Raw genomic sequence first — 24,083 nt, forward strand, 5'->3', positions numbered from 1 at the left:
TTGTGGTGGAATGGGAGATTCACAGCACGGATGCGCAGGTGACAAATCTGCAGCAACTGTGTGTTGCCATCAGGTCAAACTCCTCTGAGGAATGCTACCAGCACCTTCCTGAATCTTTGCCACAAAGAACTAAGGCAGTTCTGATGGCAAAAATGAAATAACTTTGTCTTTCATGACAAGATTTAAATCTAAATTTTATTTTCAGGCACAAATATTGTAGTTTGAAATATCAGACATAGTTACTTGGCACTAGTCCGGAGGCTAAAGCCACACATTCTGTAATTTTTTCCATATTATTCATTTTTGCTGTCATATGTAAAAAAACAAAAAACAAAAAAAAAAAAAGATCAATACACAAGAAGTGTTGCAGCAATTGATAACTCAGTTTAAAAAAAAACATACACAGACTTTAAATCCAATAACCGTAATTTGAAAGAAAAAGTTACATTAATGAAGCATACATTCATCTCTCCTTGTGATCCTCTCCTTACAGTAAAAACAGTTTAAGGCCCCTTTGGTCACAAGATGAACATGTTGGATCATAAATCTCTTTCCTAACCAACAACAACAACAACAACAACCCTTTGAATCATGTTGTTACATGTATATTAGCATTTCATAAAGTTCAGGCAGAGTGATTATACTCCCCATAGTTAAAGACGAGTAAACCCTCTATGGAAACAGAGTAAACAAAATCCTGTGTCTGTTCTCACAGTACCAATAACAATAAATTCACCATAAATATGAATCCCAAACTGACCATCAGAGGTTGGTTTTTTACAAGGCACTGAAATAAAAATCACCTGAGTATGATGCTGCATGTCACATCACCTTTCTCCTCATGTTACAGTAGAGTTTCAAGATAAACACTTATTTCTTTTTTTTTCAGTCTATCCTAGCTTTGCCAGCAGGAAGACACAACAGTCAATGCGCCTAATGTAAACACACTACAACCACAACGCAGTCAACGTGATCAGCTCTTCTGACATGTAGGAGTAGAGGACAATATGTGTCAGAAAAACGTGTTGTTAAGTTGTACAAACATAGATGTGTATTAGTCTCCCTCCTGTCTGTAATGAATGACGTAGTAGTCGTGGACGTACATCAGGACAGCGAATGGCTGCCCGATAATGATGGAAATCCAAACTGCAGCATTGCCGTAGTTACCACGCAGGAAGCGGCCGACGAACCAGGCTAACGGAAGCTGGTGAGCAAATAAAACACATCATTAAAAAAAACACAAGTGGTGATTGTGCCGCATGACTAACTACAGTATTAAATTCCAACATCTGAGCTTCTTATTTCTTTTTTCTTATTGCTTTTGTCTGTTAATATTAAACCCAGAGAAACAGCAAATGGAAAGAAGCCTTTATATTGGCTTTTGTTCTGGCCAGTTATTGGTACAAACCACTGGTACGTCAAATATCCCCTGCTATGCTAATGAGGTTCATTATTAAGTTAAATATACTGGATCCAAACAGTGGGAACGCCTTAAAATGTGCAACAATAATCCAAAGAACTATCATGAACACATCTTTTTTTTTTTTTTTACCCTCTGTACAACTCAGCTACACGCACTGGTTAATTGCTTCTGGCCTTCCTATAGTGTTTTTTCTTTTAGCCTTTTAAAACACAGAAGGAATTTGACCCCATATTATGAATGACTTATAATATCACAAACACTGCACAGTTTGTGTTAGCTACAGCTGTATGTGTATCACCTGTGGTTTGTACTGGGTCTTACCTGTGCCATCATGCCCATAAAAGCCCAAAATCTGAACATCCTGAGAGGAACACTCACTAAGTACTGACACAGAAACAGACAGGAAAAGAAAATTAAAATCATCATCAATCTTCAGCTATAATCTCTATAAATATAATTAACAATCTGCACCACACTGATAAAGACCTAAAACAATGTGTACATTATATTCTAGGTCAACATGCAGTCATGTGTAAAGTTGAGGACTGTATGCAATCCAGTGAAAAACTAAACACACCCCATGACTCAGTTACTTGCAGAATCACCTTTAGCAGCAATAACTTGAAGCAATAATTTTCTGTATGACTTTATGAGTCTCTCACATCATTGTGGGGAAACTTTGACTCACTCTTCTTTACAACATGGCTTCTGTTCATTGAGTTCTGGACTTTGGGTCATTGCAACACTCTTCTTTTCTTTTACAGCCATTCTGTTGTAGATTTGCTGCTGTGCTCAGGATCATTGTCCTGCTGCACAATCCAGTGTCAGCCAAGTTTTAGCTGTTGGAGGACGGCCTCACGTTTGACTCTAGAATACTTTGGTATACAGAGGAGTTCATGACTGCAAGGTGCCCAGGTCCTGTGGCTGTAAAACAAGCTCATCACCACCACCGTGCTTGACAATTGGTATGAGGTGTTTGTGTGGATATGTTTAGTTTTCACCAAACATCTCCACTCTGGTCTCTTCTCTAAAGGACACTGTTCCAGAAATCTCGTGGTTTGCTCTCAACTGTGTTACCATGTTTGCTTTAGAGCGGAGAAGCTTTCTCCAGGCAATTCTTCCGAACAAACCATACTTGTTCAGTCTTTTTCTAATTGTACTCTCATGAACTTTAACGTTAAACATGCTAACTGAGGCCCGTAGAGTCAGAGATATAGCTCTTGAGTTTTCTGCTGCTTCTCTGAGCATTACAAAGTCTGATCTTGGGGTGAAATTGCTGGGCATTCACTCCTGGTAAATCTGTGGCATTGTGTTAACACACACCTGAATGCTCCAAAATTTCTGCTTTTATAGAGGTGCTCACACTTGCTGCTCCTTACCCTCTTAATTCCTATGAAAGTGGTAGGCGTGTACTTAGTTTTCACTTTTTTTTTTTCCCCCACAGGACTGTAAAAGGTCAGCAGAAAAGGCAGTTCTGGTTTCTGTTCTTACCTCATGGAAAAAAGCTGACAAAAAGAAGACAGCTGATTGGCTCAACATTTTACTGACTCCTCTCCTCAGAAGCGGCTTGTAAAAGTGGCTGCAAACCACACAGAAGGACAAATATAACAATGGGTGAATACATGCATTTAAAATCAGAGAGACAAATATATTAATTATATACATTTATATAGGGATTATTATTATAGAAATAGAGAACAAATTTTTTTTTTTTTGTAATTTTGAGTTTTTCCATGTGTACTACTGATGAATGTTGTGTAATTATGTCTCTGTGAGAGAAGAGCATTGTGTTTACTTCATCCTGTTTAACAGGAATATATTCGCTGCTGCTGCTGTATTTACCACCGCCGCTTCTTCAATCACAGCCAGATGAATCAATTTCCTAAATACATCAGTGTGCCTTGTTAAGCCCGTCCCCCTGCATCAAATTCACTGCTGTCTCCTGCGCTGAGTTCTATAATTTAATTCCTCCCTTCTAATGTCTTAGTGTGTGAATAATTCACTTTACCGCAGACACCACTTGTGCACCGGGATGTTCCAGTTCTGCCAGAAATATGTCACTGACTCTGAATTCCTTTAAAAAAAAAAAAAAAGGATTATAGCCTCACAATAATGGATTGAAAGCAGTTTGATTAATATTAATAGACATTAAAAAAATTTGACTGTCTCACAAGAAAATAGAAAATAAATTATCCCACAATGCACTGAATGACACCTATTTACAAATATTGGAAATACACAAATTGATCCATAAAATTTATTCCTTCGATTACACAAATGGCACTGATATGAACCCAAACAGATTCATGAGTATGCACATAAATCCCCTCTCATGCACACATGCAATTATTAGTGCATGTAGCTACTCTGAGCCAGTCCTTGATCATAGCCCACCACACCTCATAAAATTCATAAATACAGACTAATATTTACCACCAGTCCTTGTAAAACTGCCTGTCACCAAAGCGCAGCAGCTCAGCTGTGAAGTTCATAGATGAGTGGAAGAACGAATAGAAAAACATCAGCCAAAGCAAGTGATTAGGAACCTGGAAAGACAAATTCAAGACTCATGAAACAGAAGAAAATATACACTGATGACCTCCGCTGCCCAATGTGTTGTTAAAACACTTCAAACTAATTCCACAATCTCAAGAAACTCTCAATATACACGATAACCAACTTACATACACAGATGAGGACAGAATCATTAGCACTCCCTATCAAAACGCCTTTTTGCCAAGCGCTGTTAACCAGAGCAAAGAATTTTTCACAGCTTTTCTAAATGTTCCAGTTTTATTTTGGATGCTCACATTATTTCACTTTGCACAGAGAAACAAATTTATTTCACAAAAACTACCAGGGTCAAAATTATTAGCCCCCCTGATGCTAATAATCAGTCGTGTATCCTTTTTTGCTGGTAACAGCCTGCGGTCATTTGTTGTAGTTTTCAACAAGTCTCACACACGTCTCCTGAGCAATCCCAGCCCATTCTTCTTTGAATCTCTCAAGCTCCTCCAGATTTGATGGTCTCCCGGCACGAACCTTGGTCTTCAGTTCACCCCACAGATTTTCAATGGGATTCAAGTTAAGGCTTTATATGCAGGCCGGTCAATAATGTTCATTTTTGGTCTTCTGGAGGTAGTTCTTCACCAGGAGCGACATATGTTTTAGGTTGTTGTGCTTTGTGAGCATCAACGATTCTTTTTTCCTCAAGTTGAAACTGATTTCTTTTGTTTTTTGGCACGATGCTTTCTCGAGGGGCAGCTCAAACCTCCTGCTGAGGTTTTTATACGGTTTGTAAAGTGGAAGATAACCCTCAGTTTTACCTTGATTTGACAAGTTTTGAGCATTACAAAGTTAAAGCACATCATTTCACAGCAGTGGTTTGTGCTATGGCTCAATAGTTTTTCAAAGTGCTAATCATACAGACCCTGGCAATTTTTGTTTTTTTCTGAAATAATTCTATTATTGTGCGCAAACAGAAATAATTTATGCTTTCTAAATAAAACCACTATGTTTAGAAATGCTATGTTGAAACGTTCTTGCTCTGTTAAAAAAAAAAAAAAAAAATCACTTGGGAGAATTCTGACAAAAATTTTAAATTTCATAGGGGGGCTACTACATAATTTTGTCCTACACACTGTATATGCTGACAAAGGTCACTTAGATTTCCATGTGCTTTGTACAATAATGATTGGGAAGCAGCACTACAGTTTTAGCATGATCTCTGTTTATAAATAAACTGTAGCCTTATAATGCAAGTCCAAAACACTGGCAATTACAAGAAATGGAAAATGAACTACTCTGATGTTTTGCTTGGCATCATTATCAAGCCTGGAGCTCACTTATTTAATGACTTTCATATCAGGGAAGTTCAGCTGTGAGTGAAAACTATAGTGGAGTTTGTGCTCACAGCTAATCGCAGGAGTCTCTCAGTCATCCTGGACAGATCCATGTCCTAGAGGACAGAAAACAAGAAGAGAGGCATGAAATGGCAAATATACAGTAACACTTCCTGTTTGTAGCTTCTGTGTCATGTTGCCCGCCTTACCTCTAGTGGTTTCATTGAGCTCTGAATGATGGGAATCATCCACTGACAGAAAGAGAAGAAAAAAAAAACTGTTAAGCTACTTTGAGACATGAGCTGCAATGCATGCATTTTATACGGTAACGTTATATTTGTAACAAAGTCATTTCACATAGCAGATTCGAGCAATCCCAATCAGTTTTGGGTTAAAAGACTGTACCTGCTGAGTGAGACCAACTAACAGCTGGATGAAGAAAAGCTGAGGAGAAAGACACAAATTACTAGTGATATGATTTCAGAGAAATAAATTGCCATTGCCAGAGATCAACAGAAAACATTGAGAGCAAATTATATTACAAAAAAGGTTTGTTTTTTAACTTTTTGAAAAAAATAAAACTTGGTGGAGGCATCCAGTTTCACTCTTACGGGATGTACCCATTTGTCTGATTATGCCCAGATGTTATACAAAACTATATCATATGCATAACCCAGTATTTTTGCATAACCATGCCACCCTCATCACAATCACTTACACTGGGAAGGAAAAAAACCTTTTATCAGGAAGAAACCTCCAGCAGAACCAGGCTCAGGGAGGGTTTAGCAACTCTTTAGCACTTTTTAGGTGATGCTTGTAAAATACGAGCGTGTTTCCGTGCTGACATGAATGTGCGGCTACAGTAAAAGCAGTGTTTAATGGGTGATGCTGACATGAGACATTTCCTCACCATCTCAAATAGTCTCCTTAGCAGGAAGCTCATGCGAATTTTAGGAGAACGGGGGAAGTTGAGCTCATAGCACAGAGTCGGAGCCAGGACGAAGTAGTACATGTCTACAGAGATGGAGAGGAGGTCAGTGTGGCAGTTAATCAGAACATGTGAGATAATAAAACAGAGGCAGTGGTACATGACAGAAACTTATCAACTCAGTTCCTAGCAAACAATAACAGGATGCTTTGAGTACCTCGGAGGGTGAGGTTGCCAGGATAGCACACCTTGCGTTCACCTTCATAGAAATGCTGTTCTGATGGGCCTGTACCAGATAGAAAAGAAATTTACAAACAGCAGTGTCACAATTTATGTATGCTTTCGTTACAATTTCCTCTAAAAGCTGTTGCATCAAAGGTCCGCCAGTAGATGTCACCATAACAGCATGAGCAATGTACTGAAAGCTCTTTTTGGGTACAGACTAAATCACACTGAAATACATTTAAATCATAAAAATAACCTGATAATGTTTTTTTTTTTTTTACTTTCTTATGATTAAAAACAGATTTCAGTGAAGGCAAAATATAACTCTTCATAGGTATAAATATTCGTGTGTATATGTGACTTACAAGACAGTGACCTGGACAGTTTTTTGGCCTTGATAGTGCTCAGCTCCCTGCACCACAAGTTGACATCCTTATAGGAGTACAGTTTAAGTAAGAGAACGGTGTAAGTACCAAGTACGAACAAACCTCCAACTGTCATGGGGAGAGGAAGAAAAAGAGGTAAGGATTAACACTGTGATGCGGACAAACTAATCCAGGAACATGTAATTAGCTCACATAAGGAATAAGATTTTGAGGAAGATATGGGGGGGAATGCCAGTAGACAGCAATAAATAGTGATGAAGAATGGATGAGCAGGACAGAGAGGTAAAACTAAGAGGAGGACAATGGGATGTATGTTAGAAGGAGAGCCAGGGATAGAATGGAAAACAAAGAGTAAAGAGGTAGGAGAGAGAAAAAAGGAAGGGAGACAGACAATGAGAGGCTGTCATTTGATCTGGAACAAACAGCAAAACAAGCTCAGCTAAATAAATCATCTCAACTCAAAGTATAAGAGCAGTCTAACTGTGCCAAGGACATTAGTACATTGTCACCATGTTGTTGTTGTTTTGAGTGTGCACTCATAAACCAGTGCCAAAGTTTTGTTAATTGGCCAATGAGGAAAAGCTGATTTGAAAGGAGATCAATAAACATATTTTGTAAATTGCAAGCACACGCATACAGCAGCTTGCCTAGCAGGGCTTTATCAATAGTCACCATATGCATGATAGAAAAGGATCAAGCCGAACAAAGAACAAAAACACACACAAACGCACACTCGTATATGTGGACAAACACTCAGACACACACAAACAGAAACTGCCTGTTGTGCCAGCAGGGCGAGGAGGAGGTCAGCACACCTGGCAGCAAAACACACCAGATCTTATCCATTAACCATCTGTCTCACCGGCTCAGTGTGACTCCTAAACAGCTAGATTTTCTTCAAGACAGTGACTCCAGAGATAGGCATCATAAAAAACACACACACAGGTGAGCTTGAGTGGGGGAAAAAACATGCCAGAACCAGCCCTCTCTAGGATGTGGTGTCACTTCCTGCTTTACTACGCTATGCAAAGAAAGCTTTGATAGCTAAATGTGTACAGTGGCTGAGTCATAGTTTGATAAGCCGACTAAGTGCGTGCTTAAGAATGTTACAGGATGTTTTACACCTGCTTATAATATCTGTGATTTTTACTTTTCAGTTTTTTCAAATAAACTAAAAACTCACTGTTATCATTAACCTGTGAATAGGGTTTGATATGAAACCGTGAATTTAGTTCAAATTGTAATAATTATTACCCTTAATAAACATGTCTTGACCTCTTTTAATAAATATACATTAATGACACTCAAACCCAAGAACTAGGACCAATTCAAAGTGGTTTGTTTTCACCTCAACATTTGAACATTTACGTTATGAGGTCCTGCTTTTGGTTCCCAAAGAGAGTTAGGGCACCACAATGTGACTGTGTAAACAGACCTAGTCTATGTACCCCACGACCTAATATCAGTATGTACACATATATTTATACATACACACACCTGCCCTCTGTCAACTGTCCTTCCTGTGTGAACAGCAGTGCAGAGAAAACAGACAGACAGATGGATCAACTCCTTTACTTCTTCACCACCCACTGAGAGAACATATGAGATGAGAGAGGAGAAGAAGAGAGGAGAGGAAAATAGCCCAAGATGGGAAACAATGATTTTCTGGGATAAAAAGAACCATCCTTACATAGGAAACACCCAGCATGGATGTCCTTTGATTGATATAAAGCCAGGGGTGTGCTTACTAAGGCATGAAGAGTAAAAGACTGGTGCTGTGCCAAAACAACTGAACTAAATACATTTATCAAGTTCATGACATAAAACACTCCTACCATGGAACATTTGTGGATGATGTGACAAATGTGACCTTGGCAGTGAAATATTTGTCAAGTGTCAAGTACGTCACATGATCAAGCTAAAAAGGTATATAACACTGGTAGAAGTCTAAGATTTTACCACAATACAAGTGGGTCAGTCTGGGGAATAGTAACATTTAGATAACTACCACAAGTACAAGTACACGGTTTTCTGACACATTTTATTACTCTTAGATGTGAAGTACTGCTGTACTTTCCCTAACACATTATCTGCACTGGTGAAGAAATATGTGATGACACAATAGTTAAATTTCCTGTTGAATGTAAATGAATTGTAACAAGCAATAAAATTTCTATAGATCTATTTTAATCTGTTTTTTATACAAAGTAACGCACATCAGTGCAACTGTTTCATGCTAAAAAAAAAAAAAAATCAGAAAGAATATCTCATTAATTTAATGAGGGATTCTGTGCACTTGTCCTTCCTGTTAAAATACAGTATGCTGTATTCCCAATTCATCACAGGTGAATCGTGTGGCCTGTGAAAGACAACTATAGTTTCTGCCAGGGGGCAGGATGAAGGCAGAAGGTAGTGACCCTTGGATGACCCTGCACAGCAAACCACACCCATTTCATTTCTCCTCTCCTCTCCTCTCCTCTCCTCTCCTCTCCTCTCCTCTCCTCTCCTCTCCTCTCCTCTCCTCTCCTCTCCTCTCCTCTCTCCTCTCTCCTCTCTCCTCAGAGCCAGCTGGAAACAATCCAGTCATGACCAACTGGTCCATTACCACTAACCGACTCCAATTATGACTCTGTATAAGAGATGCCTTTTACTGCACTGTCAAACTGGCTGGCGGTTTCTGTGAAGGGCAAGGATGTGGATGTTCTTAGTCTTTATTACCCTTAAATTATTTTCTACATTGTAAACTACCAATGAATGGATAGTGTTTTAGCTGCATAAGAGATGAGACTATTTTAGTTAACTATTTGTCTCAGTAATGTACAGTTGTTAGGAACAAGACTGCAGGGAGGACAGTTAAATAATAGGGAAAAACATTTTACCTGAGGTCATGGAGGGAACCAATAGGACCACTGCTGCAGGGAATGTCAGCATAACGGCCATGTTAATGCAATGGACCAGAAATCCCACAAGTTCACTGAATGAGCCCTGTGCACAAAGAGAAAAACAGAGCGACATCTCTTAACAGTCTATCGTCCCATTTTTAACCACCATCACTAGAAAGAAAATGCTTCCGTTTTGGTTGCATACTTTAAGCTTTTGGTATTTTCTGGTCACCTAATTCTAAAAGACTGACAAGCATTACAGCAACTAAATGTTTTAAGCACTTTCTGCTTTTCACCCCATCACAGATTACATTTTAAGTTATACTGGCCTAGTTACGTTAAAAAGAAAAACAAAAAAAAAGAAAAAAGTTCCAATTCATGCCAAACAGGCAGAACGTAACTGGATATGCCCTAAATGTAGATGGTGAAACTAATTTCTCATTTTACCATTTCACATTTGCAGATGCAACTAGGGAGGGTCAGCTTTAGAGAACAGTTTTAGAAAAATAATCCCACCCGAGACTTGGTAAAGTGCTCTGAATTCAGCGGTCCAGTTAAAATCCACAGTGCTCTGATGTTTTAGTGCAAGCAGGGTTTTTCTTCTCACCTTTGACAGCTGCCTTTCGGTATAGAGGGCCACCAATATGAACACATTGGACACTGTCAGACAAAATGAAACATGCTTTTAAAACACTTCGCAATCAAATTTTCATGTCTGTTTTCAGCAGGGAGACCATGAACTGGAGACATTTTTGATTTACTGCATATAAAAATACTGGTACTTAGCAGGATTCCATTATTTTAGTCAGTGCCTTCAACTTTTTAAAAATCAGGATTGGTTAAAAAAAATATATATATATATACAGATTTCAAGTTTTGGCTTAATTTCCTGAAGCCTCCTTGGCAAAAGGTGTCGCTCACACTCAGACTCACACACACACACACGCTTTCACATGATTAAATAGAAACACCTGATAAAATAAATGAACCAGCAATAACAGAGCATATGTGTTTCACAGCACACACCAACTGCTAGACAGCTGAGTGACTAGACAAGCATGTGCTCACACGCACACACAGAATCACATTATTTTATATTCTTTATCAATTATTTTTGGGTTCCTGCATTGTTCCTGCACAGTACATCATCTTCATATTCAATGTCTGCTGCTCTTTTGACAACTAATATGATAGAACATGGAGGTTATCAAATAAAAAGAGTATACTGTAAATTGTTTACTAAAATATGTAACATCAAAAAAGTCGAGAAACAAATGACTGATAAAAAAAAAAATCCCAAAGGAATCTATTAAGTGCCATAATCAAGGAGGTTTTTTAGTGAATGGTGGTAAATCTTAAGAAAGTATAATAAAAGAGAAGATGCTTTACAGTATAATTTGTCTTGAGTAACTCCTCATTTCTTTTTACTTTGCTTCCAAGGAGCTAGACTTCTTCTTAAATTTTTAAAGTGGTGTTGAGCAATAGTTCTCCAGGCTTTCTGAAGGTCTCTGAAAGTTTTTCTTTGGATGCCATCTGCTTTTTCACTCATTTTTAGTCCATCACAGGAAGGTTATTCTTTTTTTATAGCATAAAAAGGGACCTAACACAAGGAATGAACCAGTGTTGTGTCTACACAAAACAGAAAACTTAGCCAAGAGAAAATTTTTAATTGTATCTTCAGCCACTTTATTACTAATGGCCTGTTACAAAAACACACCATTTGTTCACATTTCATTACCTGAATCTGTGAAAAATTAACAGTTTGACAGGTATAAAATAGCATTTTTGCACCTACAATGTGATTCTCAGAGAGCTATTACCCAAAAGCCTGGCTTATCTTGGCATGGTGTGCAGTGTGTCCTTAAAAATATTGAGGACAAGTGGAGGACAAAAGAAGTGGCAGGCCTAAAAATATATATCTACAGCAGATGAACAGTATCTGAAAGTCATGCCCTTAAGAAACTGGAAAAAAAATCTAGCAAAGATCTGACACAGGACCTGTGAGTTGCATCTGATGCTTCTGTTGATCATCTACTGTTCACTGAAGCCTCATCAGAAATGGTCTCAGTGGAAGGGTGGCTGTCAATAAGCCTTTCTTAAGGAAGAGAAACAGGGAGAAAATTCCGACCTATGCCAAATTACACAAGAACTGGACTGGAAAAATCAGTGGCAACGGGTCTGATGGAGTGATGAATCCAAGTTTGGATTTTTTAGTTCAAATTGTTGTCAATAGGTACGGAGGAGGGCAGGAGAGAGGTACAACAATGAGTGTTCACAGCCATCTCTAAAACATGGTGGAGGCTCTGTCTTGGTTGGGACTACTATACAGTACATTTCAGCCAGTGGTTTTGGAGATCTTGTCAAAATTGATGGAATTACAAACAGAGAGGAATTCTGTCAGATTTTGATCCACAATGCAATACCATCTGGAAAGTGTCTGATTGGCAAAGGCTTCATTTTTCAGCATGACAATGATCCCAAACACGCTGCCAATGCAGTAAAACACACAATGAACAATGTCAGTCATGGATTGGCCTCCCCAAAGTTCGGACCTCAACACTATTGAAGCAGTGTTGGGTCATCTTGACAGCCAACATCCAAAGAAGAGCTTTGAATGTTCTTCAAGAAGCCTGGAGAACTATTCCTGAAGACTGCTTAAAGACATGACATGAAAGCTGCCCGAGGGAGTTCAGGCTGTGCTGAAGAATAAAGATGGTCATACCAAATATTGATTTTCAAGCTTGATGGAATTGTACAAAAAAAATGTTTTTTGCCTTATATACTGTATTTCCTTTTATGATTCAAAAAGTTGCTGCATCTATTTCCCACTTTCCTAGCATATAAAAATATGAGGGTTGGCTCAAGATGCACAGTACTGTATCTAAGACAAAAAACAGTTTTTAGTATTTCTGAACACTGATTTGGTGTGGAGAAAACTGCATGTATATCTTTCCTTTCTGTGTCTTAGCAGCTAAAAATAAAGAATCAAGTTAATGAAATCACTGGTATATGGATTCCTCATTACCCTGACTAGACTAGGCTGATGACCCATAATTGCAGCAATTGTTCTATCTTGAAACCCTTATCAGTCATTAGCATCATGTCAATCAGTCTAATATAGAATTAACAGATGTGCATTTTGACTACTGGGGGTCCATCATCTGATCATCAGCAGAGTAATCCATTTCAAATCAATTTATTTATTCATTCAGTCACATGGTTGTTTCTGATTTATGACAGAGTCAAGAGACAAAAAGGTTCTAGGAAGGAACAAATGTCCTGCAGGCAAAGCAGTGTCTATACAGTGAGATTACTGTAAACAAACAAAAGCAAGTATTCAACTTGTGGGTGTCGCTTCAGCGGGCTTCATAATAAACACTCAAGAAATTTATCTTAACTGTGGAGTCAAGAGAGCTGTCTTTTAACTAGGCTGCTTTTACCATGAGGACAAGTCATTTTCAACAACTATGCAAAGGAGAGTATCATGAAGGATAATATAGTGTAATTTTTAAGTATTCCAACAGTAGCGACATAATCGGTGGGTAGTAGGTGTCTAAATCTAATCGCCTACTGCTTTTTCTTTTGCAAAGCAGCAGTTGAGCATCTTTGCCAAATAGCAACTACTGTATTTTGCCCAAACCACATCAAACTGGAACAAACAACTCAATTTAGCACCTGTTAGACACACAAACCTTTCATCGGGTGCCTTTGGGTATATATTTTGGAAGCAACACACTTACTACAGTGTAGTAAAATAACATTTATCACTCACAATAGTTTTCTTAATGCCTAACTTTCTTTCCAAACTTTGCCCATTTTGCTGGTAGGCTTCACAAAGTGTAGACTGTGTCGGGGTATTTTTGTGTGGGAGTGTGCATGTAAGTTACTGCAGTGACTCTCTGAATGCCCTCGGGGTATAAGCTGCTTTACTGTCCATGCCACTGTAAACAGACTCCCATCCTCACCTGCCTCTTACCCGTTGTCTGTGCAGTCATTTACCTTAACTCCATCCATTTCTCTCCCCCTCCCCCTCCCTCTCTGGTCCTGAGTTGATGCAGCACTTTACTCCACCACTCTCCTTCTCTTTCTACCCTGCCTCTCTTTTCACTCCTGCTTTTTTTTTTTTTTGCCTGCTTTCCAGCCATCTACACAAATTCACTCACTTAACTTGCCTTCCATTAAATGCTTCCTCCATACTTCTCTTCTTCATCTCTCTCTCTGTTGCTCCCCATTTCTCTCTCTCTCTCTCTCTCTCTGCAGGAGAACACCAGTATGCAGTATATAGGGCAGGTGAGTGTCCCTCTAGAGACACTGCAAGCTGCACCACTGCAGACCTTTACTGCAATATACCATAAAAGTAAGTACTGTAAAAAAGCTTGCATCTTTTTATGTCTTATAGCAAGGCGGGTCATAAAGGCGGTGGATCACACAACTTACACAGCATAAGGACAAAAAGAAAAAAAACATATTCAGTTTAAATGTCAGGATTTGTTTGGAATTTAATGTTCACCTATTTTTCTGGGATGGTCTTCGTAGGTTGAACGTACATCAGCCAGATAGCTGACTCAATTACTTAGGCAAAATACTGTGCAAAGGTCCTGAGCATCCCCTCATTTCTTTATATTTTGTTGGGAAAATGGGAAAGGAGTGCAACAATTTATTGAAACATAACAGGAAGTATATAAGGCAAAACCAGAGTCTGAAAGCTTGAAAATCAACATTAGTTTCATTCTTTATGATTATTATTTTTTACTCTTTAACACAACTCTCTTAGGCAACTTTCTTGTAATTTCTTTAAAGTAGTCTTCAATAGTTCAGGCTTCTTGAAGGACATTCAAAGCTCTTCTTTGGATGTTGGCTGCATTTTATTCCATACTCTGTTGAGGTCCGGGCTTTGGGGAGGCCAATCCATGACTGACAGTGTTCACTGTGTTTTACTGCATTGGCAGTGTGTTTGGGATCATTGTCATGCTGAAAATGAAGCTGTTGTCAGTCAGACACTTTCCAGGTGGTATTGCATTGTGGATCAAAATATGACAGTACTCTTCTGTGTTCACAATTCCATCAATTTTGACAAGATCCCCAACACCACTGGCTGAAATGTAGCCCAAAACCATGACAGAACCTCCACTGTGTTTTACAGATGGATGCTGATACTCACTGTTGTACCCCTCTCCTGCCCTCCTCTGTACATACTGATGATGATTTGAACCAAAAACTCCATAAGACCTATTGGCACCAATTTTCAGTCCAGTTCTTGTGCAATTTGGCATACCCTCACCTTTTCTCCCTGTTTCACTTCCTTAAGAATGGCTTCTTGACAGCCACCCTTCTACTGAGACCATTTCTGATGAGGCTTCAGTGAACAGTAGATGGATCAATTGAAGATCAATTGAAGACTAGATCCATCTCTCCATCTCTCAGGTCCTGTGTCAGGTCTTTGCTGGATATCTTTTTTATTATAGCTTGACTATCAGGTACTGTTCATCTGCTATATATATATATATATATATATATATATATATATATATATATATATATATATATATATATATATATATATATATATTTTTTTTTTTTTTTTTTTTTTTTTTTTTAAGTACGCACTGCACACACAAGATATTTCAAGTTTTCAGCTAATAGTGCTTTGGAAACCACCTTTTTGCTGCAAAAATACTATTTCCTGCCTCTCAAACTGTGTTATCTTTGGTATTATTTGTAGATTCAATTCAATAAAATTTTGGGGTCTTTTTAACTCAAAATAACGTAATCAATATAAAATAATCATGAATAAATGCCCCCCCCCCCCCCCTTTTTTTTAAAGGTATTCAGCAAAATGTTGCACAAAAAATGTACCTACCAATCACCAGGCAAGCTGCTGGCCAGCTGTAGGGATCATTCAGAAACAAGGAAATCACCTGAATAGGATCCACCAGAATGCCATACCTGAAAAACAAAACAAAGAAAGCTAAATGGCCAATTTAAAAAAAAAAGGATCCAAATTAGGACACGTGTGCATAACCAGATTTGAGCTGCAATATAAGTGACTATGTTCTGTGAGAGGTTTCTGTTAATAGTTAATAGTGCTGATTCAATTTTCTGTTTCTTATACGTGTGTCCAGACTTTTGACTGGTGCTGTACAACGTTTTGCACAGCAGTTATTTTAACTTCTCATAGCAAGAAAGTGTAACTAATGACATCATGAAGAGATTATTAAGTGTCTCGGTAAGCCATCTCAGTGAGGCAGCAGATGCAGCACATGGTCCCTGAAACTGGCTTACTTCTGTCACATGTAGTTCTTCATGTAAAACCTGTACTTTTTCTACAAATGTCAAATTGTATGTCAAAACAACAAAAACATATTACTAAATTCAATTCAATTTAATTTACAGTACCAGTCAAAAGTTTGAATGTTTTGATTCTAAAAGAGGGGGAAGAAGTTGAGGGACATTTTTGAGAAACTAGTATTCGTGTTACATTTCAAACATCGCCCTGATGTCTGTTTAAGGATGGCAGTGCAGGAAAGCAGTGCAGGAAGCCTCTTGAAATAATGGGTAATAAAACATTCTCACCTTAAGAGGTTTTCTAAGAAGAGGCGAGCGTTGCTCAGTACCTGTAACAAAAAGAAACAGTTAAAGATAAATATTTCTTGCACAATAATACTCCTTAGACCTTTCTCCACACTTAAACTTCTTTCATGGTTCTGATTTTATTCCTTCTGCTTTAATTGAATTGTCTGTCCTTCTACAGTATATCACCCCTCTCCTCTATGGCCGTCTCTCCCTCACTTGCTCCCTTCTTGCGCTGTATCCTGTCTCTTTCCTCTCCTCATCTTAACTGGACTGTAATATCTTATTACCAAACACAAAAGCTCTGGGCCTGAGACAGACGTTCAAGTCAGAATGATGGAAAACCTCTGTTAAAGAACACAATGATTTGTCGCAAAGAATGGATTAACAGAGTTCACTAATCTAATCTTTTCTTCTTTTCTGGCATATTTGGCCCATTCTCCCAAGCACAGATGAGGAAGAACTGCAAAAGGTGCTAAGCTTGACATTAACAAGTCAATTATTTTCCACTGGTTGAACATTTATTTTGATATTTCTAGAAAATTCACATTAGCTAGTGGCTCATCTGGCTCACAATCTATCACAGTGCACAGATTACTGCATGCAAAACTACAAACGTGACATTAACTGTGATCTTGGGAGCAATTTGGATGAAGGCCATTAAGTGATCTTTGTGTGCAAGTTTCACTAAAAATCTGACCAATAATCTTGGAGGAGCAGCGATTCCTGTGAATTGTGGATGGAAGGGCACCTCACCAGTTCTTCTCCAGATGAGCGAAAAACTTCAAAATATTCTAAAATATTTTTTAGACTAGAGTAAAACTTATGGTTGGCTGTCATTGTGTGTGTGTGTGTGTGTGTGTGTGTGTGTGTGTGTGTGTGTGTGTGTGTGTGAAGCTGCTGAGCCCCTCAGGTGAAACTCTGCACAGAGAGGTGGTGAGCGGACAGAAGCAGAGCAACCAGTAATGACAGAAAAACGTGACATGGCAGACTTCATGCGGATAAAGTGCTGTGAAAAGCTGCACCCTGCAGTTCATGTTGGCTAAAATGTTAGCAATGTTCTTATGTTATTAAACATGTAAAAACAAGGGGATACATCGAGGTCATCAAAAATGATGGCGGTCATGTCCAGGTATCACACGATAAGTCGACAAGGGGATCTAATCAAAACTATTCTTTTAGTTTACTTATTTAGTGTAAAGCTACTTCTGGCTGCTCCCTTGTTGACTAGAGGGAGCCACAGCAGGCATGTTTGATTTGGCAGAGTTTTTAACTCCAGATGCCTGTCCTGATGCAACCCCAAAAGGATTTGTGTCTCCTCTCGGGATCGAACTGGGGCACTTCTGCTTATTAGGCAAATGTGTAAACCACTAAACTACAGAGCTTATGGCTTAATGCAATATTGAGTTATCCACATGTACTGTATAAATCTATGATAGTGGATGATCTCTATTCATTGCAAGTATCCTTTACTATAAACTAATATTAAGTCATGTGCAATAACATAAGAAATTTGTGAGAAAATTATAACCAGTGTTATGTAACACATATCTTGTTGGAAAAATCAATGCTCAAAGTGTAACCACAGGGAGTGCGGTTAGGCAGACTCATTCTACAAATAGCTTGGCAGTGTACACCGCGCCTCTGTCTCAGGCCCTCTTGCTTTACATTTCACTATGGAGCCAACATAGCTAAAAATCACAATTTTATATCAATACATGAGGCAAAAAACACCAAAACTGACAAATGACATCATACAGTATGTGCTGCTAGAATTAAAATTAAAGACAAAACATGAGTGAGAGATACAGATGTGAAAGATGATTGGCCTTCTGCCTCTGCAGAACGCTGGACACGTGTTGGCCATACAGTATTTGTGAATGTGAGCAAACAGATCGCCTCATCTGCCCACACAACAAAACAAGACTGTCAAATGTATCCAACTTTGAGGGTCTGCTAATAAAGCTGTATTTAAAGCTAAACAACAGGTTTTGCTAGGATGCAGATGTTCTGTGGGCACATATGTGTTTCTTTGTGTAAGTGTCTTACCAGCATTACCACACACCAGTTGAGTACTCCTCTGTAGTTTTTATAACCACTGGCTGAACTCAGTAGGGACTCTTGTGTCTTGTGACAGCTACTAAAACACATTAGATGGATAAATGAGTGAAACAATTAAGAATGAAGACATTAACATTGCATTTGGACTCTAGAACCATAACAGGACAAAGTTATACACAGTGAGATGTGCTAAGAGATCTACAGTCATGTGAAAAATAAAGTTTTCATAGTGCTGTGAAAAACTAAATACTCCCATTGATTCAAAGACTTGTAGAACCACCTGTAGCAGCGATAATTTTAAGTAACTGTTTTCTGTATGACATTATCAGTCTTTCATATCTCTGTGGGGAAGTTTTTTTCAGCCATTCTGTTGTAGATTTACTGCTGTGCTTGAAATTACTGCCCTGATGCATTCATAATTCAATTTTGATAAGATCCCCAACACCACTGGCTGAAATGCAGCCCCAAACCATGACGGAGCCTCCACCGTGTTTTACAGATGGCTGTGGGCACTCACTGTTGTACTTCTCTTCTGAACTCCGCTACATTTTCCCCCGTTTCTTTAGTTAAGCATTTTTCATACATCCAACCAAAGACATGGGAAAAAGTTATGTTTTTCTGGAAACAGGCTGCTAATGACAAATTACCCAAAGAGAAGACTGAAAAAGCAGCCAGGGTCAAAAAAAAAAAAATGCTCAAAACCACTTTAAAAATGGAAAGCAAGTCTGGCTGCTTGGAAGTAAATGGGGGTGGCTCAAGACTTTTGCACAGTACTGCATAAACACCAAACAGTGTTATATCGGCTATTTGTGTTATATAACCGGCCCGAGAAGATTAAGATAGTTCACTCCTATTCATGAGGCTCCCTTTTACACAGCCTCCCCGAAACAACCCACAAACTGCACTTTACACTTGTATACCTTGTGTAGGCACGCAGGGTGGGTCTTAACGTTTGCATTACTCTGCTAAGCAGCACTAAAGAAAAGTGGGAGTGTAACTACGAATGAATGGTGATAATAGACACAAAATAAAACAGGCTCCAGTCTAGATCGACCAAATCGCTACTACAGACAATAAATGGCAAGAAACATTTAGCTTTAAATGCTAGATAAAACATTAGCCGTTAGCTACCGGCAGTCATAGATTTTCCTCACCTCTAAACTTCCTTCAAACTGGCCAACACTTTGGCAAGTTTACCCAACTCACCTCAGCATGTCGCTCATGTCATTCCTGCGTTTGGTCTTCGATTTAGCCCGGGTTGTTTCCAGTGAATAGTCACGTTTTTTCTGTCCACCGTCTAAGCTAATATCTGCGGTCACCAAGCTCTGATAAGCCGCTTCAGACCTCCCGTTCATCGGCTGCAGGGTCGCAGCTCTCGCCCCTGCGAGAGTCGCTCTCCTCCTGCGAGTTAAGGCTTCGGCTGGCTTGAAGTCACCCATGATGACAAAGGGGGGGAAAGTAATAACTTACAGAAGTCCACTTCAGCTGCTCATGCTTGTTGCAACTGTAGCACCCAGGCGTAGTAGTCTGCAGAGAGAGGGAAGTAAAAGGGTTGCAAAACAATCCGCCCAAAGCTCAGATTTCAGTACAGTTGACACTCAGAGGTAGGAGTGCATTCATGACGCTGAAGGTGAAAGTTGGCTATGTTTGTGAACGCAGGGGAACTTGTCTGACTGTTGCACGCTGTGTGACAGGTGAGTCAGACTCTGAGGGGTTAGGCAATCCAAAGAAGAATCATAATGAGCCATTATCTGGGAACCAAACAGGATGTAAGCATATTAGAGAGAACACAGCACAAAAATACGGGTTTGAACTCCCGTCAGACACAAAGACATGCGATGCATATTAAACTTCAGCAAGATGGAACAGCAGCAGAATAACAAGTTGACAAAAATAGTCCATCAGTTCGTTCCCGTTCACCAGTCTTAGAAGATCAGTTTAATTTTCTCGTAGTTCATGTTGAGTAGTTAAAAATTGAGTTTCACAATAATTAACTATCAGCTGAAGATGTAGCCATCTTAGTTCTAGAAATGTACTTTTATTACAAGTTAAAATGCCAAAAGCGTAGCTGATCTTGATTCATTTCAAACCAAAGATGCCATATTTGGATGGGCATTTGGATTAAGAGCAGCCTAAACATGAATTTAGAGATTCATTTTAAGAAGAAGATGGAGAGGTGGGCTTACAGCATTTTAAAAAAAAAGAAAAAAAAAAAGAAAAGAAATTATTATTTTTTTGTGGAGGAAGCCCAGGATACTACCAGGTGAAAATATAAAAACAAACTGAAGTTAAATTTAGATTCCACGATGAACAGAATACATAGCATCAGGAAGCTGTGTCTGTATGATGTCTAGTTGTGTGATGAACTAGAATAGTTCTGTCATCCTTGTGAAGGCTGAATACTGAGTTTAGCTCTAAGATAGTGACATGTAAATCATCAGTGTGAACGGGGCGCTACAACAGTAAAATTAAACAATACTTCAATGCCGTTATTTCTGCGGTAAGCTGGGATTCGAGTAACTTCAAAGAAACACGGACTGCAAAATGTAAAAGCTCCACTGTGAAACTACTAATATAAGAACCAGAGAAAGAGTGAATAAGAATCAAAGGTATTAACCAATTTAATTGGACTGCAGAGAGCAGTTCATTTAATCATGTCTGCAACACATGGGTGGAAAAAAAAATGTATTGTGGATTGGCCATAAAATGAAGAAGCACTGAATAAGAACAACTATAGTTTCTTTTATTGATTACAGTGGCCAGATGATTTCTTTTTGGTGGGCGAAACCTATCCGTAGACATGCTCCTGTTCCAAGCCAATTTTGTGCCGATTTGTTAGACTCAAGAATGCTTCTTTTTAAGTGATCTGGTGCCGATGCCTAATCTAGAGCAGGTTTCATGCATTCCCACTGGAAAAACACTGATACCAGTGCCAAAAAGCTACAGCCTGACACAGCACCGCAAAATGACTGGGCCCAAAGTTGGAGCCACCAATATCAGGGTGCATGTGTTGCAGGACTTTTATCCACACTGATTCTTTTTTCTCATGTAAATTGCCCCAACGTCCAAAATGAAACCATACAAACACAGATTCTCAAAAGGCATCACACCAGCACCATGTGAGCTGGAAAACGGCAGCAGTCTCAGCTGAATCTGACAAGAACTTTGAGATTACAAGTTCACCATAACATATTGTGTTTGAGGTTTTCTTTGATCTTCTTTTGCACCCTGTAAGTTACTGTACTCTTGGATACTTGCATAAAAGACTGAAAGCTTTTGTTTAATGAGAATACCCTTTCTGTCTGTTCTAGTTCGGTGTGCTTATCCATACTAAGGTGAGAACTGATCAGTAGCATTGATCCAGCTTTATCAGTCCTTAAGGTTGTCTTTTAGAGTAATGAGCCCGCCTGCAGTTGTTGGGATAAGAGACCTTGGGGAGAGATCAATAAGAAACTTATGACTAATTGTTTTAACTCTCAAACTCCTGGCTGAATTTGTCATAGACCTTTTTTTCTTCCTTTGGGGTGACAGTAAAAATATCAAAAGCTGACCTGCCTGTTGATTATGAGCACAAATCCTCATTGCTCCCACTGAGTGTCTTTTCTAATGATTTGTAATAATCTCCCACAGGGAAGAAGCAATGAGAATGCCCTTTCTGAGGAGATGTCTCAACAGTCTTAAAAAGTCCACAGCCTTTTCTATCAGCCTGTCATATAAACCAGTAGAGGGAGTCCAAGACTTAAATCCTGCCTCTGCACTGTGGTGACTCAGAAACGTATTTGAAGGTTCCAGTTTAAGCCTGTGATTTGTGAAAACGTAAATCTAAAAGTCAACACTAATATATATGTTAGTGAGTCAAACTACAGTATTTATTGATTCGAAATACATGAATGAAGATGTGCCTATAAGAGAGACGATTGTTTGTTTCCTCTCAAAACATCACGAGGATGGCTTTGTAAGCATGCCAAGAAATATGAGTTTAACTTGTACCAATACCCTCTATTTCCTATAGTGCACAGAAGCCACTCTGTTGCGTGCAAGTCAACTAATGCTACACAGATCAAGTTATTTTTGATAACAGCCAGCCATTTAAAATTTAGAGAATAAGAGGTTTTAGCCATGAATTATTCATGGTTTCTGTAGGGCCCTGAAAAACTCGGAGCTCAGAGAGGCAGGTAGAAACACAACAAATTTCTCCTCTCAGTGTCTCTGTCCTTTTTCTTGTCTTGCTATAGAAGCATAACCTTTTTCTTACAGAATTTTTAAATTATCTCTATCTATCTGAATATGAAAATTAAACCTATGTGCAACATTTTGAATGTATTATTCCAAAAAAGGAGGGTTTTAATGTGCATCTGCATCAGCCTACATCCTTCTGGGGGCTGGGGCTCTTTGCAGGTTTTTTTTTTGTCAGCATGAACTTAAGATAAGATAAGATAAGATAAGATAAAACTTTAATGATCCCACGACGGGGAAATTTGTGCATTACAGCAGCTCAATACAGAGAAAAAATGAAAAGGATGAGTAAGACAAATAACTAAACTAAAAACTAAAACTAAAATTCAATAGAATAAAATAAAATAGCAAAAAACTATACACATATACATAAGCACTATATACATAAATATATATATCAGTGTCAATACCCACATTTACATATACACACATATACACACACGTCAAACACTATATAAAGATATCAAAATATTATATACATTTGTAGCCGGTAAGGTACACAGCATACACGGTATGCATTCACTCCTTTATGGGCATTGCACAGGGGAATTATATTGAAACAAACAAACAAACAAAAAAATCCCAAACTGTTGCAACCAAGTAGGAGGTACACTATAATCCAGAATGCTTTTGGTTGCTGCTTTAACTGGACAAAGTAGATAAGCCTTTCCAAAACCATTAAATGCCTCAAGTAAAAAATATCAGGAGAATAGAGTCCACATGATTCTGGTTATATCTACCTAGCCATCTTCTTTCTTGCATCACATCTGTCAAATGTTTACATCAAGCTGCTTAACCATTCTGGTGCTTGCTTAAAGGTAGATGGAAAGGGAAGAGTGAAAGACTGTGTGAGTGAAAAAAAAGTATAAGGTGATAGGTATGGAGATAGATGATAAATTTAGAGACCAGGAAACAAGAGAGAAAGGAGATGGGTGGATATAAAGAGAGAGGAATTTCACTTTCTACATACTGTATCTCTCTCTCTTTCTCCCTTCATCTAGAGAGGCAGGGAGAGCAAAAGATAGTGTTTGCCCTTGCAGGTTGTAATGAAGCTGTGGAAGGATAGATGACTCACTTGAACGCAGGCAGAAGAGAAATACACGGTCCAACATCACTCAGCTGACCCGAGTGTGTTTGTGTGTGGGTGCATTTAATATGAGAGCCCATGTATTTGTGGTGGTGACGGTAGGAATGTGGCCAGATTGTGTGCGCGTGTGTGACAATAGAGACTAATGCTGATTATATAGGAGACTGAATGGAGTGATAAAGGTGTCATTAGATAGACAGACAAAGATAGAGAGGGGATGAGCTCCACAGTTAGAGTGTGCACATGCCCTGTGTGTATTTCTTAGCATGCACTAGCACCTGCCCATGTGCTTTTGTGAGTGTATAAATCTGCATACTGATATAAGGCAGGCAAATATGCATTTTTCTGTGTAATAAGTTCATTAATACATGAGTGTGTATGTGCGTTTTTTTGCAAATACCAGCGTAAGCATGCACCTGTGAGTGTGTACTATATGAATATGC

At 38.7% G+C, this 24,083-nt stretch overlaps 1 protein-coding gene across 4 annotated transcripts; it reads right to left on the bottom strand.

Annotated features, from left to right (window-relative positions):
• Positions 1-239: 239 nt before the first annotated feature.
• On the bottom strand, positions 240-19,932 carry dgat1b (diacylglycerol O-acyltransferase 1b). 4 transcript variants are annotated; one of them, XM_030749938.1, is made up of 17 exons: positions 19,643-19,932; positions 18,306-18,395; positions 16,260-16,300; positions 15,547-15,632; positions 10,294-10,346; positions 9,684-9,789; positions 6,784-6,912; positions 6,411-6,479; positions 6,176-6,279; positions 5,671-5,709; positions 5,475-5,516; positions 5,337-5,381; positions 3,857-3,969; positions 3,432-3,497; positions 2,915-3,002; positions 1,745-1,807; positions 240-1,204 (listed from the first exon to the last, which is right to left on the bottom strand). In XM_030749938.1, exons 1-17 carry the CDS (start codon positions 19,754-19,756, stop codon positions 1,055-1,057), a joined length of 1,398 nt encoding a protein of 465 aa, XP_030605798.1. In that variant the 5' UTR covers positions 19,757-19,932; the 3' UTR covers positions 240-1,054. The 4 variants fall into 4 exon arrangements, with proteins under 4 accessions (XP_030605798.1, XP_030605797.1, XP_030605796.1 ...); XM_030749937.1 differs by having other exon boundaries at positions 241-1,204; positions 18,306-18,398; XM_030749936.1 differs by having other exon boundaries at positions 241-1,204; positions 18,306-18,393; positions 19,524-19,931.
• Between the last annotated feature and the right edge of the window lie 4,151 nt (positions 19,933-24,083).

Source organism: Archocentrus centrarchus, chromosome 16 (genome assembly GCF_007364275.1).
Source record: "Archocentrus centrarchus isolate MPI-CPG fArcCen1 chromosome 16, fArcCen1, whole genome shotgun sequence".
Classification (NCBI taxonomy): Eukaryota; Metazoa; Chordata; class Actinopteri; order Cichliformes; family Cichlidae; genus Archocentrus; species Archocentrus centrarchus.

Excerpts from the sequence above, each read along its gene's own strand:
- dgat1b (XM_030749935.1), bottom strand. The coding sequence starts at position 19,756 with ATGGGTGACTTCAAGCCAGCCGAAGCCTTAACTCGCAGGAGGAGAGCG. Across the intron at positions 9,790-10,293 it reads CCGAAAGGCAGCTGTCAAAG|GGCTCATTCAGTGAACTTGT; the intron begins GTGAGAAGAAAA and ends CTTTGTGCACAG. Across the intron at positions 6,480-6,783 it reads ACTGTCCAGGTCACTGTCTT|GCCCATCAGAACAGCATTTC; the intron begins GTAAGTCACATA and ends TATCTGGTACAG.